General features: G+C 43.9%; 1 protein-coding gene across 1 annotated transcript in view; it reads left to right on the forward strand.

Annotated features, from left to right (window-relative positions):
* The window catches only part of LOC115109271 (A disintegrin and metalloproteinase with thrombospondin motifs 20-like), a 159,495-nt gene extending 140,766 nt beyond the window's left edge, over window positions 1-18,729 (forward strand). The window contains exons 33-38 of the mRNA XM_029633998.2: window positions 10,529-10,623; window positions 10,721-10,815; window positions 13,606-13,739; window positions 14,799-14,890; window positions 15,278-15,382; window positions 15,569-18,729. Of these exons, the coding sequence (XP_029489858.2) occupies window positions 10,529-10,623; window positions 10,721-10,815; window positions 13,606-13,739; window positions 14,799-14,890; window positions 15,278-15,382; window positions 15,569-15,658 (611 nt within the window). The 3' untranslated portion in view covers window positions 15,659-18,729. The remainder of the gene's footprint in view (window positions 1-10,528; window positions 10,624-10,720; window positions 10,816-13,605; window positions 13,740-14,798; window positions 14,891-15,277; window positions 15,383-15,568) is intronic.
* Window positions 18,730-18,974: the final 245 nt, after the last annotated feature.

Consider the following 18,974-nt stretch of genomic DNA (forward strand, 5'->3'; position numbering starts at 1 on the left):
TACCACTACTACTACTACATACAGTGCATTCGGAAAGTATTCAGCCCTATTGACTTTTTCCACATTTCGTTTCGTTACAGCCTTATTCTAAAAATGATTAAATAAACCTTTGCCTCATCAATCTACACACAATACCCCATAATGACAAAGCAAAAACAGGTTTTTAGACATTTTTGCAAATTAAAAGAAATACCTTATTTACATAAGTATTCAGACCCTTTGCTATGAGACTCGAAACTGAGCTCAGGTGCATCCTGTTTCCATTGATCATCCTTGAGATGTCTCTACAACTTGTTTGAAGTCCACATGTGGTAAATTCAATTGATTGGACATGATTTGGAAAGGCACACACCTGTCTATATAAGGTCCCACAGTTGACAGTGCATGTCAGAGCAAAAACCAAGCCATGGGGTCGAAGGAATTGCTCCGAGACAGGATTGTGTCAAGGCACAGATCTGTGGAGGGCTACCAAAAAATGTCTGCAGCATTGAAGGGCCCCCAAGTAGAGAGTGGCCTCCATAATACTTAAATGGAAAAAGCTTGGAACCACCAAGACTCTTCCTAGAGCTGGCTGCCCGGCCGAACTGAGCAATCGGGGGGAAAAGGGCCTTGGTCTGGGAGGGGACAAAGAACCCGATGGTCACTCTGACAGAGCTCCAAAGTTCCTCTATGGAGATGGGAGAAACTTCCAGAAGGACAACTGTCTCTGCAGCACTCCACCAATGTGGCCTTTATGATAGAGTGGCAAGACGGAAGCCACTCCTCAGTAAAAGGCACATGACGGCCCGCTTGGAGTTCGCCAAAGACACCTAAAGGACTCTCAAACCATGAGAAACAAGATTCTCTGGTCTGATGAAACCATGATTTAACTGTTTGGCCTGATTGCCAAGCGTCACATCTGGAGGAAACCTGGCACCATCCATATGTTGAAGCATGGTGGTGGCAGCCTCATGCTGTGGGGATGTTTTTCTTTGGCAGGGACTGGGAGACTAGTCAGAGAGATCCTTGATGAAAACCTGCTCCAGAGTGCTCAGGACCTCAGACTGGGGTGAAAGTTCACATTCCAACAGGACAACGACCATAAGCACACAGCTAATACAACAGGAATGGCTTTGGGACAAGTCTCTGAATGTCCTTGAGTTGCTCAGCAAGAGCCAGGACTTGAACCCGATTGATTATCTCTGGAGAGACTTGCAAATAGCTGTGCAGCAATGCTCCCCATCCAACCTGACAGAACTTGAGAGGATCTGCAGAGAAGAATGGAAGAAACTCCCAATTTATTTTTAGATTTAACCTTTATTTAACTAGGCAAGTCAGTTAAGAACAAATTCTTTTTTTACAATGACAGGTGTGCCAATCTTGTAGCATCATACCCAAAAAGACTCGAGGCTGTAATCGCTGCCAAACGTGCTTCAACAAAATGCTGAGTAAAGGGTCTGAATACTTATGTAAATATGATATTTCAGTTTTTTATTTTTAATAAATTAGCAAAAAATTAAAAACAAACAGTTTTTGCTTCGTCATTATGTGGAATTGTGTGTAGATTAATGAGGGAAAACAATTATTGAATACATTTTAGAATAAGGCTGTAACCACAAAATGTGGAAAATCTCAATGGGTCTGAATACTTTCAGAAGGCACTGTATCACAGGAGGTTGGTGGCACCTTAATCCATGTATTCATGCCATTACATTTACTCTGTTCCAGCCATTATTTTGAGCCATCCTTCCCCCAGCAGCCTCCACTGATGTATATCTCACCATACAGTCATCTTCCAATGGGTGTGTTTTTCCTCTGTAGTTCTAATGAAGGATCGGTGCAAGCTCTTCTGTCGGGTTGCCGGGACAATGGCCTACTGTCAGCTGAAGGATCGCGTCATCCATGGCACGCCGTGTGGCCCAGCAACCAACAGAAGAGCTTGCACCGATCCTTTATTTACAAAACCTTTTTTTCTTCATCATTATGGGGTATTGTGTGTAGATTGATGAGAAAAAAAACATCAATTTAATCCATTTTAGAATAAGGCTGTAATGGAACATAATGTGGTGAAAGTCAAGGGGTCTGAATACTTTCAGAATGCACTGTACATACAAACACACGCACACACTTCTACACAGCCTCTCTAATACTTGTCTCCACTACTTCTACACAGCCTCTCTAATACTTCTCTCCACTACTTCTACACAGCCTCTCTAATACTTGTCTCTACTACTTCTACACAGCCTCTCTAATACTTCTACACAGCCTCTCTAATACTTGTCTCTACTACTTCTACACAGCCTCTCTAATACTTCTACACAGGCTCTCTAATACTTGTCTCTACTACTTCTACACAGCCTCTCTAATACTTGTCTCTACTACTTCTACACAGCCTCTCTAATACTTCTCTCCACTACTTCTACACAGCCTCTCTAATACTTGTCTTCACTACTTCTACACAGCCTCTCTAATACTTGTCTCCACTACTTCTACACAGCCTCTCTAATACTTCTCTCCACTACTTCTACACTTCTCTAATAATCCTCTCAACTACTTCTACACAGCCTCCCCCTGATAAACCCTTTCCATTCCCTCATGAACTGTACACAGTGGTTTTCAGAAAGTGTGCTTACAGCGCCGCAAGTATTAGGCCTACAACTTAGATGTGGTTTCCTTGACAACCTTCCTGATCCACGGAGTGCTTAAAAACCTCTTAGCACACGGATCCCGATTACGGGATCAAAATCGACAACATCTGGTGAAATTGCAGAGCACCAAATTCAAAATAAAAAATTGCAGTATTAAACATTCATGAAAATACCATTGTCTTACACGGTTCAAAAGCTTAGAATCCTGGTAATCGAACTGCGTTGTCAGATTTCAAAAAGGCTTTACGGCGAAAGCATAGCATTCGATAGGCTGAGGACAGCGCCTCACATTAGCATATTTTCAAACCAGCACAGGCATCACAAAATAACAAATAGCAATAAAATAAATCACTTACTTTTTAAGATCTTCCTCTGTTTACAATCCCAAGGGTCCCAGCTACACAATGAATTGTCGTTTTGTTCGATAAAGTCCTTCTTTATATCCCAAAAACGCTGTTTAGTTGGCGCCATTGAATTCAATAATCCACTCCTTCAAAATTGTTTAATATCTAAATAAACAATAATATTTCATACGGAGATTACTATGTTCGAAAGGAAAAGAACTAAGAGTGCGCCCACGTTTGCCCTGGCGCTCACCTTGGAAAGACTACAAATACTTCTTTATTTAAAAAAAAACAAGCCTAAAACCTTGTATAAAGACTGTTGCCACCACAAACATTGAGTGGCTGCTGCCAACACACTGACTCAACTCCAGCCACTTTCATAATGGGAATTGATGGAAATTGATGTAAAATATATCACTACTTTAAACAATGCTACTTAATATAATGTTTACATACCCTACATTACTCATCTCATATGTATATACTGTACTCGATACTATCTACTGCATCTTGCCTATGCCGTTCTGTACCAGCACTCATTCATATATCTTTATGTATATATTCTTTATCTCTTTACACATGTGTGTATAAGGTAGTAGTTTTGGAATTGTTAAGTTAGATTACTCGTTGGTTATTACTGCATTGTCGGAACTAGAAGCACAAGCATTTCGCTACACTCGCATTAACATCTGCTAACCATGTGTATGTGTCAAATAAATGTTATTTGATTTGATTTAGTGGAAGCCATAGGAACTGCAATCTGGGAGGCGGAAATTAGATTGCCCTCTGGTTTTTGCTTGCTATATCAGTTCTGTTATACTCACAGACAATATTTTAAAAGTTTTAGAAACACCTGAGTGTTCTATCCAATTCTACCAATTATATGTATATCCTAGCTTCTGGGCCTGAATAACAGGCAGTTTACTTTGGGCATGTCAGACAGGCGGAAATTCAGGAAACTAGACCGTACGCTGAGAAGTTAATGGAAAACAGAAGTGTATAGTAATGGAATGAAATCAACTGTGCTGTATATCAGCCAACTGCCATATCTGATAGTGTCAACTTATTTCTTTATTTTAACAAATTGGGCATAACTTTAACCTTGTCTTTAAACCTTTCTCTGAGCAATTGGTCTCTGAAACAATAAATATTGAGTCAGAGTTCTCCACTCACACTGGTGACAGAGAGGCAGTCAGACAGTGTGCTGAGGCTAGAGCTGGGGCTGAGGCTAGAGCTGGGGCTGAGGCTAGAGCTGGGGCTGAGGCTAGAGCTGGGGCTGAGGCTAGAGCAAGGGCTGAGGCTAGAGCAAGGGCTGAGGCTAGAGCAAGGGCTGAGGCTAGAGCAAGGGCTGAGGCTAGAGCAAGGGCTGAGGCTGAGGCTAGAGCTGGGGCTGAGGCTAGAGCTGGGGCTGAGGCTAGAGCTGGGGCTGAGGCTAGAGCTAGGGCTGAGGCTAAGGCTAGAGCTGGGGCTGAGGCTAGAGCTGGGGCTGAGGCTAGAGCTGGGGCTAGAGCTGGGGCTGAGGCTAGAGCTGGGGCTGAAGCTAGAACTGGAGCGGCTGAGGCTAGAGCTGGGGTAATGCTGATGTTGAGACTGGGGCTGACTGGAGCTGAGACTTTGCCTGAGACTAAGGCTGGGGCTGATGCTAAGGCTGGGACTGAGGATGGGGCTGTGGAGGTCTTCACTTTTGACCCTGTGTGATAGCTGAGTTGGTAACTAGCCAAGGTTTGCAGGTTCATGCCCCACATTGCAGATGTTTACACACGGCCAGGGGATTGTGCTGGAGCATTGTGCCGCTTGTCTCTTGCCAAGTCATGCATCGGGCGAAATTAAAATGCTCGGGGGACAGCCAGTTCACCAGTCAAATATGAATGCTAATCAGCTAATCAGAAGAGAGAACTGGACTCCAACCACACAGGAACAATAATAGAGAATATAAATAAAGTTAATGTTCTTGTTTTCAGCAAGGCCCCCCAGTGTTGAGCTCATACTCACACCATGGCCAGATAACAAGCATCTTCATGAGTTTTTCCTGCTGTTTATTTATTGGAACGCTTGTAGCATTTTGTTGTTGAACACTTTCATTGTTTGACCTATTTACAAGAACTATGTGAAGTCTACTTTAGACTCTTCTTCAGTTATAGGTCAAATCTACAGTACCAGTCAAAAGTTTGAACAGAAGAGCTTATTACAGGGTTTTTTATTATTTTGTACTATTTTCTGCATTGTAGAATAATACTGATGACATCAAAACTATGAAATAACACATATGGAATCATGTAGTAAGCAAAACAATGTTAAACAAATCAAATATATTATATATTTCAGATTTTTCAAAGTAGCCACCCTTTACCTTGATGACAGCTTTGTACACTCTTGTCATTCTCTCAACCAGCTTCACCTGGAATGCTTTTCCAACAGTCTTGAAGGAGTTCCCACATATGCTGAACACTTGTTGGCTGCTTTTCCTTCACTCTGCGGTCCAACTCATCCCAAACCATCTCAATTGGGTTGAGGTTGGGTGATTGTGGAGGCCAGGTCATCTGATGCAGCACTCCATCACTCTCCTTCTTGGTCAAACAGCCCTTACACAGCCTGGAGGTGTGTTGGGTCATTGTCCTGTTGAAAACAAAGGTGCAAACCAGATGGGATGGTGTATCGCTGCAGAATTCTGTGGTAGCCCTGTTGGTTAATTCTAAATAAATCACAGATAGTGTCACCAGCAAAGCTCCCCCACAGTAATTGGAGGAGCCTATTGGGAGGGATGTGCAACCTGAAAACTAGCTGTTATTGGCAGAGAGGAGGACACACTCTCTTTGATATATTGGTCTATTGACTTATAATATGTTATTGGTCAATATACCGCCTAGTGATGTCTCCACAACCCAGCCAAACATGCTGAAATTTCAGGTGGTCTTTTCAAACAGCTTTTATACTAAAAGTGCATTATCATAATTTTCCCAATTTCAGTGTTATTTGAACCTCATCATGTATATATATATATGTGTGTGTGTGTGTGTGTATATACAGTTGAAGTTGGATGTTTAGATTTTAAAAACAATGTTTACCTTTATTTAACTAGGCAAGTCAGTTAAGAACAAATTCTTATTTTCAATGATGGCTTAGGAACAGTGGGTTAACTACCTTGTTCAGGGGCAGAACGACAGATTTTTACCTTGTTAGGTCAGGGATTTGGTCTTGCAACCTTTCAATTACTAGTCCAATGCTCTTACCACTAAACAACCTGCCGCCCCTGCGGCATATACCTTAGCCAAATACATTTATGCTACATTTTTCACAATTCCTGACATTTAATCAGAGTAAAAATTCCCTGTCTTAGGTCAGTTAGGAGCACCACTTTATTTTAAGAATGTGAAATGTCAGAATAATAGTAGAGAGAAAGAATTATTTCAGCTTTTATTTTTTTCATCACATTGCCAATGGGTAAGACGTTTACATACATTCAATTCGTATTTGGTAGCATTGCCTTTCAATTGTTTAACTTGGGTCAAACATTTTGTGTAGCCTTCCACAAGCTTCCCACAATAAGTTAGGTGAATTTTGGCCCATTCCTCCTGCCAGAGCTGGTGTAGCTGAGTCAGGTTTGTAGGCCTCCTTGCTCGCACACGCTTTTTCAGTTCTGCCCACACATTTTCTATAGGATTGAGGTCAGAGCTTTGTGATGGCCACTCCAATACCTTGACTTTGTTGTCCATTTTTCCACAACTTTGGAAGTATGCTTGGGGTCATTGTCCATTTGGAAGACCCATTTGCGAACAAGCTTAAACTTTCTGACTGATGTCTTGAGATGTTGCTTCAATACATCCACATAACTTTCCTACCTCATGATGCCATCTATTTTGTGAAGTGCACTAGTCCCTCCTGCAGCAAAACACCCCCACAACATGATGCTGCCACCCCCATGCTTCACGGTTGGGATGGTGTTCTTTGCCTTGCAAGCCTCCCCCTTTTTCCTCCAAACATAATGATGGTCATTATAGCCAAACAGTTCTATTTGTGTTTCATCAGACCAGAGGACTTTTCTCCAAGAAGTACAATCTTTGTCCCCATATGCAGTTGCAAACCGTAGTCTGGCCTTTTTTATGGCGATTTTGGAGCAGTGGCTTCTTCCTTGCTGTGCGGCCTTTCAGGTTATGTTGATATAGGACTCATTTTTACTGTGGATATAGATACTTTTGTACCTGTTTCCTCCAGCATCTTCACAAGGTCGGTTTTTCTGGGATTGATTTGCACTTTTCGCACCAAAGTACATTCATCTCTAGGAGACAGAACGCGTCTCCTTCCTCAGCGGTATGACGGCTGCGTGGTCCCATGGTGTTTATACTTGCGTACTATTGTATGTACAGATGAACATGGTACCTTCAGGCGCTCCCAAGGATGAACCAGACTTGTGGGGGTCTACAATTGTTTTTCTGAGGTTTTGGCTGATTTCTTTTGATTTTCCCATGATGTCAAGAGGCACTGAGTTTGAAGGTAGGCAGTTGAAATACATCCACAGGTACACCTCCAATTGCCTCAAATGATGTCACTTAACCTATCAGAAGCTTCTAAAGCCATTGAATTTTCCTAGCTGTTTAAAGACACAGTGAACTTAGTGTATGGAAACGTCTGACACTGGAATTGTGATACAGTGAATTATAAGTGAAATAATTTGTCTGTAAACAATTGTTGTAAAAATGACTTGTGTCATGCACAAAGTAGATGTCCTAACCGACTTGCCAAAACTATAGTTTGTTAACAAGAGATTTGTGAAGTGATTGAAAACCGAGTTTTAATGATTCCAACCTAAGTGTATGTAAACTTCTGACTTCAACTGTATACACTGCTCAAAAAAATAAAGGGAACACTAAAATAACACATCCTAGATCTGAATGAATGAAATATTCTTATTAAATACTTTTTTCTTTACATAGTTGAATGTGCTGACAGCAAAATCACACACAAATTATCAATGGAAATCAAATGTATCATCCCATGGAGGTCTGGATTTGGAGTGACACTCAAAATTAAACTGGAAAACCACACTACAGGCTGATCCAACTTTGATGTAATGTCCTTAAAACAAGTCAAAATGAGGCTCAGTAGTGTGTGTGGCCTCCACGTGCCTGTATGACCTCCCTACAACGCCCGGGCATGCTCCTGATGAGGTGGCGGATGATCTCCTGAGGGATCTCCTCCCAGACCTGGACTAAAGCATCCGCCAACTCCTGGACAGTCTGTGGTGCAACGTGGCGTTGGTGGCTGGAGCGAGACATGATGTCCCAGATGTGCTCAATTGGATTCAGGTCTGGGGATCAGGCGGGCCAGTCCATAGCATCAATGCCTTCCTCTTCCAGCCACATGAGGTCTAGCATTGTCTTGCATTAGGAGGAACCCAGGGCCAACCGCACCAGCATATGGTCTCACAAGGGGTCTGAGGATCTCATCTCGGTACCTAATGGCAGTCAGGCCACCTCTGGCGAGCACATGGAGGGCTGTGCGGCCCCCCAAAGAAATGCCACCCCACATCATGACTGACCCACCGCCAAACCGGTCATGCTGGAGGATGTTGCAGGCAGCAGAACGTTCTCCACGGTGTTTCCAGACTCTGTCACGTCTGTCACGTGCTCAGTGTGAACCTGCTTTCATCTGTGAAGAGCACAGGGCGCCAGTGGCGAATTTGCCAATCTTGGTGTTCTCTGGAAAATGCCAAACGTCCTGCACGGTGTTGGGCTGTAAGCACAACACACACCTGTGGACGTCGGGCCCTCATACCACCCTCATGGAGTCTGTTTCTGGCCGTTTGAGCAGACACATGCACATTTGTGGCCTGCTGGAGGTCATTTTGCAGGGCTCTGGCAGTGCTCCTCCTGCTCCTCCTTGCACAAAGGCGGAGGTAGCGGTCCTGCTGCTGGGTTGTTGCCCACCTACGGCCTCCTCCACGTCTCCTGATGTACTGGCCTGTCTCCTGGTAGCGCCTCCATGCTCTGGACACTACGCTGACAGACACAGCAAACCTTCTTGCCACAGCTCGCATTGATGTTCCATCCTGGATGAGCTGCACTACCTGAGCCACTTGTGTGGGTTGTAGACTCCGTCTCATGCTACCACTAGAGTGAAAGCACCGCCAGCATTCAAAAGTGACCAAAACATCAGCCAGGAAGCATAGGAACTGAGAAGTGGTCTGTGGTCACCACCTGCAGAACCACTCCTTTATTGGGGGTGTCTTGCTAATTGCCTATAATTTCCACCTGTTGTCTATTCCATTTGCACAACAGCATGTGAAATTTATTGTCAATCAGTGTTGCTTCCTAAGTGGACAGTTTGATTTCACAGAAGTGTGATTGACTTGGAGTTACATTGTGTTGTTTAAGTGTTCCCTTTATTTTTTTGAGCAGTGTATATACAGTGCCTTGCGAAAGTATTCGGCCCCCTTGAACTTTGCGACCTTTTGCCACATTTCAGGCTTCAAACATAAAGATATAAAACATAAAACATGCATTTTTTTGTGAAGAATCAACAACAAGTGGGACACAATCATGAAGTGGAACGACATTTATTGGATATTTCAAACTTTTTTAACAAATCAAAAACTGAAAAATTGGGCTCTGAGGGATCAGAGTAAAGAGGGGGGGCTGCGTCCAGAACCGGAGCTGCCACCGAGGGTAGATGCCCACCCGGACCCTCCCCTATAGGTTCAGGTTTGCGGCTGGGAGTCCGCACATTTGGGGGGGGGTACTGTCACACCCTGACCTGAGATATCTCTGTTTTCGATATATTTTGGTTAGGTCAGGGTGTGACTAGGGTGGGTACGCCAGTCTTGCATTGTCTAGGGTTTTTGTATGTCTAGGGTTTTTGTAGGTCTAGGTGATTTGTATGTCTATGGTGGCCTGATATGGTTCCCAATCAGAGGCAGCTGTTTATCGTTGTCTCTGATTGGGGATCATATTTAAGTAGCCATTTCCCTTTGGTGTTTGTGGGCTCTTGTTCAATGTTTAGTTGCCTGTCTGCACTATTCGTATAGCTTCACATTTCGTTTGTGCTTGTTTGTTTTGTTTGGCTGAGTTTCGGTTTTATTAAAAACATGTGGAACTCTACTCACGCTGCGCCTTGGTCTCATCTTTATAACGAATGTGACAATATATATATATATATATAAATTATGTTTTTGAGTGCACTGCCCCTTTAAAATAACCTTAAAATATCTGTACATTTTTACTGAAAAAATATATGGTAGATCATGTACATTTGCGATGTATAGTATCTTGTTATGTTGAAACTAACCCACATACAGACCAGTACCATCCTATAAAACTGTAACACTAAGGACTGGATTCAATCCTTTTTGCAGAAGTATCGCAGAAGATACTAATTCAAATGTGAAGGTAATTTCCGATTGAGCCGACGACATAAGCAGTGCTTACCGTGAATGCAGTCCCCGCGAATACAGGAACATTGCCTTTAGATTTCAAACGAGCTATAGTGCTGAACTTCTACGATGCTTTGGTGATACGGATTGAATCCAGCCCTAAAGGTGCTCCGTCTTATTTCTGATTATAGGTCAGTTGTTGACCTCCTGCAGAGAGGTCCAGATGATACAGGGGGTGAGGATGGATGGAGAGTACTACCTGAAAGTCAAGTCCAGGATTCTACAGGTGTGTGCTCTCTGTCAGAATCACTGACTATCACTTCATCATTAATCATTTCCAGGCCAGGATTCAGCAATTGTTGTCTCAATGTGTTTCTTCCTAGATCTACTGTGCTGAGATGCAGACTGATTTCCCTAAGGAATATGTTACGCTGCGGAGTGGTCAGACAGACAACTACTCAGAGGTCTATGGATACAGGTGTGCTCATTGAAACCGGATTACCCTGTGTCTGTGCTTAATTCATTTTCTGTTTATGGACAGAATACACTATAATACTGTATATGATTCTAAATGAACATTAATTCAAAAAGTCATTACATGTAAGCAATGTATTGTAACGTATATGCTAGGAGTCAGGAAGCAGGTGCAGAAGGTGAGTTTTATAATGATAATAAGCAGATAAACAAAACAGAATAAGCGTACTGAACGTGAGCATAACCAGAGGGGGAACGAGAGGTTCCTGGTGGAGAGCCAGACACGATCACCAGGATGGAACACGGGGGAGGAGTGTGTGTGTGAGTGACGAAGTGAGTTCTGGGTGTATTCTACCCAGGGAAGGAACCGGGCCCACTACCCCTGCCGGTCCTGGCCGAAACTCCCCATCTGCCCATTGGACTGAGTCTAGAACCTGAATGTGAGGCTGACCGTGGCACCCAGCTTATCCATGAAGGCTTTCCAGACCCGCGACATGAATTGAGGACCACGTTCGGAAACTTTGTCCTCTGGAAGGCCATAGTCCCGGAAGACCTGCTGGAATAGTGCCTCAGCGACCTGGAGAGCAGTAGGTAGACCAGAGAGGGATAAAACGGTAGGATGTAGAGAATCTGTCAACAAAGGCCATAATAGTGGTAACACCCATCAGAAAGAAAGATATCACTTACAAAGTCTATGGACAGATTTGACCAAGGCCGCTGAGGCATGGGAAGGGGAAGTAGTTTACCTGCTGGAGCGTGCCGGAGAGATTTGGATTGGATACATACGGTGCATGAGTTGACATTGTGGGCGGCGTCCTGCACCAGTATTTATCAAAGAGAGGGATTGGATGGTGTGTGTGATACCTGGGTGTCCAGCGGCGAGGGATGTTTGTGCCCAGGTAACATCCGATCTCTCACCCTTGTGGAGACGTAGATGCGTTCTGGAGGGCAGGTAGCAGGAGCGGGTTCCCTCTCCAGAGCCTGGCGGATGTCCACATCTACGTCCCAATACAACGGGCCAACGATTCGGGAGGACAGATTGATAGGCTGGAAGTCACTCACAGGACCCTCCACCAAAGTGGAACCACAGGGTGCAGGAAAGCAGGTCCTCTGGCATCCTGGTCCCCAGGCAGTGATTCTCATCCTCAAACAGGAAATGGTGGGGTTATGTTGTTGGAGCAACAGGAGGCCAAGTATAACTTTGTGTACAGGTGCGGTGGTGGTGAGGAAGAGAAGGCTTTCCTGGTGCATGGGTCCCACGGTCAGGGTGGGGGGTGCTGGGATGTGCGTAATTGGGCCGGATACCAATGGTCGCGTATCCAGGGCTTGGACAGGAAAAGGAGAGGAGAGCGGGTATGAAGTTAAGTTCAGGGAGGAGGCAAGGGCCTGGTCGATGAAATTCCCAGCGGCACCTTGAGGGTCAGCCAGCCAGTGAAATGGGAACCAGAAAGGGTTTGGCAGAAAAAGATGATAATGGAATACTTATGCCTATCCTGGGAGATGGAAGGTCACAGGGCCACCCCATCTGCTCTAGTGGACCCCGCGTTGGGACGCACCAGACACTGCTAAAGCTGGTGCCCCTCCTGGCTTCAATAGGGACAGAGGCCCAGTCTACAGCAACGCCTCTCTGCTGCAGAGAGGTGTGAGGCCCCTACCTCCATGGGTTCAGGCTGTGCCTCAGCACAGCCAAAGGAGGGAGGCGAGGTGGACACCACCGCTCCCGAAGAAGGTTATCCAGACGGATGGCCATCGCGATGAGAGCATCCAAGGATATGTTGTCATCCCGAAATGCCAACTCCGTCTGGACCTCCTCGCACAGACCACTGTGGAATAGAGTGCGGACCACCGGCTCATCCCATCCGCTGGAGGCTGCCACAGTCCGAAGGTGAGGGCGTACTCCGCAGCAGTCTGGGCACCCTGCTGGAGTTGGAAAAGTCACTCACATCCCTCTCTGCTCTTTGGAGGATGGTCGAAATCCGCCCTGAACAGAGCCATGAACCTCTCATAGGAATCCAGCTCCCCCTCTCTCCCAGATGGCCGTAGCCCACTGCAACGCCTGTCCGGTCAGCAGGGAAATGACTGTGGCAACCTTGGTCCTATCGATGGTGGGGGCTCCTGTCTGATAGGCAAAATAGAGGGAGCACTGGAGAAGAAAGCCACGGCATCTCGATGGAGTACCGTCATAGTTCTCCGGAAGGGACCGTCGGGCAGGGAGGAAGGCTGGGGGACTGGCTCACTGTGACGACCCGTGGTAGGAGGCCCTCCATCAAAGGTATGGAGAACCTCGCTGGTGGTGTGGATGCGTTGAAGAACGGGGAGGATCTCTTTCATGGTTGTACCCAGTAGAGCCAGTTGGTTGTGGTGTTGGTGGAGTAGATGACCCTGTTCCTCAACCGTCATGAAGATGGGGTTATCTTCTGCTGCTTCCATTTTTTTCAGAGGCAGTATTCTGTAACGCATATGCTAGGAGTCATGAAGCAAATGCAGAAGGTGAGTTTAATAATGAGAATAAGCAGATAAACAAAACAGAAGAAGCGTACTGAACGTGAACTAAACCAATACTTCCTGAAGACTGAGGCTACTGACGGCTAAATAAAGGGGAAGTAATCAAGGTAATGAAGTCCAGGTATGCATAACCATGGGGAGTAGGTGTGCGTAATGATGGTTGCCAGGTGTGCGTAATGTGCGTTGCCAGGACCGGTGGTTAGTAGACCGGCGACGTCTAGTGCTGGAGAGAGGGAACGGGAGTAGGCGTGACATGTATATTATCTGAAACCTAATTTTTGATGTCTAGGTTGCTGAATCCTTTTGATTGCCCCTACAACGACAGCAGAAGGCAGGACTGTGACTGCAGGAACGATTACTCTGCAGCGGGATACACTCTCTTCCACAAGGTCCGTCTGGACATCATCTCCCTGAGGATAATGAGTGAGTAATGACCATGTGATTGACTGACCACTTCACTACAATAAGACCACACATCCATGTTGTTTTACCCCTGCACATCCTCTCGCCCACCTCCCAAAAAAACGGATTCGCTCACCGAATACAATTTTCACTGCCTTTCGTCACACCCTCAGACTCAGCACAGAAATCATGATAATGCCTTTCAACAGGCCTTGTTCAGATCACTGGCATAGAGTTGACAACGCATGGGCACCTTAAGACACACACTTACACAGACACATGGTAACACACAGGCATACTCATATACACACAAATGCTTGTAAACACACACAATATCTTGTGTTCTCTGATCCACACATGCATACTCCCTCGCTCATACTCTCTCGCACACACACACACACATGCAACATCTCCAGCGATATTTCTCTGCCCATTACGACATCCAGCCACACCTCTCCAGTTGTCCCTGAACATGTTTTAGATTAGTGCACATGTGGCATGGTCCGGATTGGTGGTATTTATATCTGTGTGCAGCTAGGAGGAGGGAGCCCAGAACACATGTAGTCATCTTCCCACCCCATCCCCTGTCTACTCTGGTCCTGACAGCACATGTTCCCAGCACACAAGGCCCTCCCCTCCCACTGCCTGGAACTCATTTAGATTTGGGGCGGCTTGACTTTAATAATGGTTTCAAGATGAAGAGAGGATTATGAGCTGCTCTAGCTGTGCAATGCGTTTCTCATGAACTTTACCGCCATTTCAGATAGAGACAAAGAGACCGAGGAAGATAGAGGAGCACTGGTCATGGTCATCATGTGGGACAATGCAGTAGAAATACCAGAGTAACTAAGCTCATCTTAAATGTCATGTGGTTTAACCTCTGATGTGCTTTAGGCCAGGGCAGTTGCTTAGAGCGCCTTGTGTCTTACTGGAACTCATGACTCTGTGTATTGATTGTAACCTTCATATGCTCTTTGTCTGCCTATTGATCGTGTATTGATTTAACCATATGCTCTGTGTCTGCCTATTGATCGTGTATTGATTTAACCATATGCTCTGTGTCTCGGTGTTATGTATCAGCCACAGACCTGAAGTTTTCTCAGACCCTGTTTGGTCGTCCCGTCCCCTTCGCCACAGCAGGAGACTGCTACAGTGCTGCCAAGTGTCCTCAGGTAGGAAACGGAGACCATTTTTGAGTCTGTAATTTATTGACTTTAATCTGTATGCCTGTATGTTTTGATGGGGGCCTTGAGCCAACCTTTACTGAATGGGTTTTATTGACCTGACATGTCCAGTCTGTTAACTGGAGTAAAATCGTACGTGTTCCCAGTTTCCACCAGTGGAGTAACCACATAATCACACTTAACCATCCAGTGTAGCTCAGTGTGTCTGTCCACTGAACCGTGATGCTGCTTTCATTGTCAGCCCCTGGAATGGAAATGAGATACGGACTAATTGAATGTATTTGAATCCTGATCAGGTCCACTTTAAAAAATTTCAGTTTGTTCAAGAGAAGTTGGTTTGAGGTCTATTGTAATCACTGTGGTGTTCTTCCACAGGGCCAGTTTAGCATCAACCTCATAGGGACTGGTCTGAAGGTGGCTGAGGCAACCAAGTGGACCTCACAGGGCAACTATGTCTCTGTCAAAGTCCACAGATCAGAGGTAAGGAGGACTCTAGGATTCTGGTGTTCTGAATAACTACTCTAAACCCTCCTGTAATCTGAACTGTCACCTGTTATGTTTCTAGTCTAGGAATTTCTAGTAGCATTGATAAAATCCTATTTCTTTATGGAAAGTTATTTGTCCTGTCCCACTCCATTTCATTCTTATTTCTCCCTCTGTCTATAGGATGGGGCAAGAATCTATGGTCGCTGTGGTGGGTTCTGTGGGAAGTGCATTCCCCAGCCTCACAACGGCCTGCTGGTTTATGTCCAGTGATGGTCAGGGACCAAACCCCAACCCAACCATCTCCCAAGGGTCTCCCAGTGGTCTCTCAACGTTCTCCCAACATCAGACCAGGAAGTGAAACCAGAGCGTCTGGGGATCCAATGCACTTAATTTGTGAAGGTTGCCATCACTTTCCTCCCTTCATCACTAGGGTTTAATGACAGGAACCTAGTTACCAAGATTTACTGCCCAAAACCACTCCCTTTTCCCGGGAAAAATAACTGCGAGAAACCGGTAAATTATAATCAATTATTTATATCAATGGAACTGTTAATTATATGCAATGTCTAAATCTGGTTTCTCTACGGCCTTCTCTCTGCTCTCTGCATGATCAATCATCAATGCTCATGGTAGGGACAAACAGACCATCTCAGTATGGAGTGCAGTTCACAATGCGTGTAGACCTATCATCTCATCATAACTTTTTTTCTTGTGATAGGTAGGCCTACATATTCTGCAGCACAGCCTATTCTACAGTAATATAAGGACCGAATACGCATCTAATTTACATATCACCATTGTGCTTTCGGGGGTCATCATATTTTGTCATTGTAAAGGTTTGTTCTTATTATTGCAGCTGCAGAGTTTTAAAACAGCCTATCACTCGAATATCATTGATTTAAATCCAAGCATGTGCAAACAGTCTCTCTCTCCTTCAATTCCATTCCATTCGCAAAATGAATAATAATCTTCAAGATAGATCTATATAGCTATAAAGGTTCCTTCAGCAGAACCAATGACTCTGAAGATGAGCTCTGTCTGTTACGTCTGACCTCACTAGTGTTTGTAATTGTAATGGTAACCAAATACCTCTGTGCATTGGAATATCAAAAGCAGACTGTCAGACAATCTCACATATTCCAGCATTGTAGAGTCTCGCATAAAGGGGCACAATCATATTTTGGGGCAGGAAGTAGCAACACGGATGCACAGTACAGAGCTAAGGGAAGAATCCTCTCATGGTTTCTAGTAAGAGCTTACTCATCTCATAAGGGTAAAATGTTCTTATGGAACTCTGAAAGGAAACATGAATTAGTCATTATAGAACTGGTACAACTATTTATGTTTTTATACAGTCAGCAAGACAACTTTTTGTTGGGTAAATGGAACATCTCAATAAATATTTAAATTGTATTAACTTATAGTGTTATGGAACAAGGGTAATTATGAATTCCTGCAAAAATGTTCTGATAAATTATGTTTTTGTTGTGATTAGATTAGTAATAACCCCAAATGGTATACATTATATAGCTTAAAAATGTTACAAAGATCAAGGAAGGAGAATTCTCCAGATCAGAAGATACGTCCAGACAGGGGCGCAACTTTCACTGGGGATGGGGGGACATGTCCCTCCCACATTCTGAAATTGCATTTTGTCCAGTTTTATCATTGGAATGTGATACAAAACGAGGCAACCGTGTGTTTTAGGACCATGCAGACGCCTCCGAGTGGTTGGGTAGGCTGTTTGGAGTGTTTATCCGACAGAATAAAATGTTAAAATGATGTCCCCACCACTTCTAAAACGAAAGTTGCGCCAGACATGGGTTTTTCGGGAAAGAATCATTCGCCAATCAGTTAGCTAGGCTTTGTGTACAACTGTTGTTGTGTATTCTTCTACTAATGGTCACCCAGACTTGCCTTATCTCAAACGTCAAAGGTCGTAGGTGAGGATTCCTGCATCACAGATTAATCCTCACTGTTCTGTTGTGTAATACTACTGAAAACTCTTCAGAGCCCAATGACTTACTGACTACTGTCTGACTGACATGTAATTAGAAAAGATTTATCTAGCAGGTCATAGAGAGACAACCAAATTGACACTAAATAATTGGCGTTGTGACCTGGAAAACAGTTTTTTTATATGTATATTTAATTCATTAATATGGTGGCAACTGTTGTCTACATCATGTAAGAGGTGTTAAGTCAAGGTCAAGCTCTCATCTCCAGTCAGTAGCTAGTTTGTCTCAGTACATTTGTGATATTGTTTTCCAGATCATGTCTCTTCTAGGTCCTATAGGTGCATGTGACCCTACCTCTCACAAGAATCGATTCTCATGAGAAGAATTTCATTATATTGCAAAATATTTACGTTTGACCATATTTATTCTGTAATGATATGTAATGATACATTAGAATACTAATAGCCGAGAAGCCGTTGTTTGGTTTACTGTTTGATGCTGAAAAGGTATTACAGATTGTAGTGTGTGTTGTAAGTAACCACCAACTTGAAAGAGGATCTTTGAATGGTGCTTTTATAACTACTGAAATGACCTCTAATCTTGAGAAGGAACATAATAGTGGCATTGGAAGTGACATTAGCTGTAGCACAACCTCGACACCCTTTGAATGAATACGTTCGGCCTTCATGCCTGTAAATGTACTACTTATTACAGCATAATGCCCAAGATGCTTTGCATAAAATATCATGGTCCTCTTATTAATGTAGCTGACGACCAAGCTGGAGGGTTGCCAGATATATGCTGAACTACATAAGGAAACCTGCCTGAAGGAACCCTATCATCATTTAGGTGAAATGATGTCACTGTGACCACTATAACTGGGTTTTGGCAACCCTGCCATGCTGGTACTCCGATGTTAAGCTTTAACCAAAGTTTCATAGATGCAGGATATAACTTTTGTCAGATAATGCAGCTAGAAAACCTTTGTCTATCATTCTTGTTTGATAGGCAATTGTACTATGATGAGGTCTGTATCAGAAATGTAAAGAATACTTGATGCACTATGTGCCATACATTTTGTAGAAAGGTTAATCCTGTTTATTTCTTTTAAATAACAGTTAAGATTTGTAACTTATGATATGTGTGTATTTTTTTATATTCATACTTGAAGTGTAAACTGTGTCTCGCGACATGGGCATTGAATTGAACAAGGTGCTTGTTTGCTATGTATTATCCAAAGATGTTTTTAAGAATCATATGTACCTACAGTATGAAAATGAATGATTCTGGTGCTATGGTCATTCATTTTATTTGTATCAACATCGTAGGTTTTGCTACTATACTAACACTGTATAATAAGCAGTAATTAAATATTGTAATGCTTTTCAATTGATTGGTGTGTGTTTAAATGCTTCCATATTACAGTAAATGTTGTGAGTAGAAATCGCTCTTCATTTTGCTATAGTGTGAATGGTTGGAAAGGGTAAAGGAACACATCAATGCTGGTGCGTGCTTCAACAGAGGAGGCCATTGGTTAGACGTGAATGGCAGAGAGTCAGAGCTGGTTAGGTGGCTTTGCTAGCTGGCTTGTGGGTCCATATGGATTCACTTATTGGTGCAGATTGCAT

This window comes from Oncorhynchus nerka, linkage group LG25 (assembly GCF_034236695.1).
Source record: "Oncorhynchus nerka isolate Pitt River linkage group LG25, Oner_Uvic_2.0, whole genome shotgun sequence".
In the NCBI taxonomy this organism is placed as follows: Eukaryota; Metazoa; Chordata; class Actinopteri; order Salmoniformes; family Salmonidae; genus Oncorhynchus; species Oncorhynchus nerka.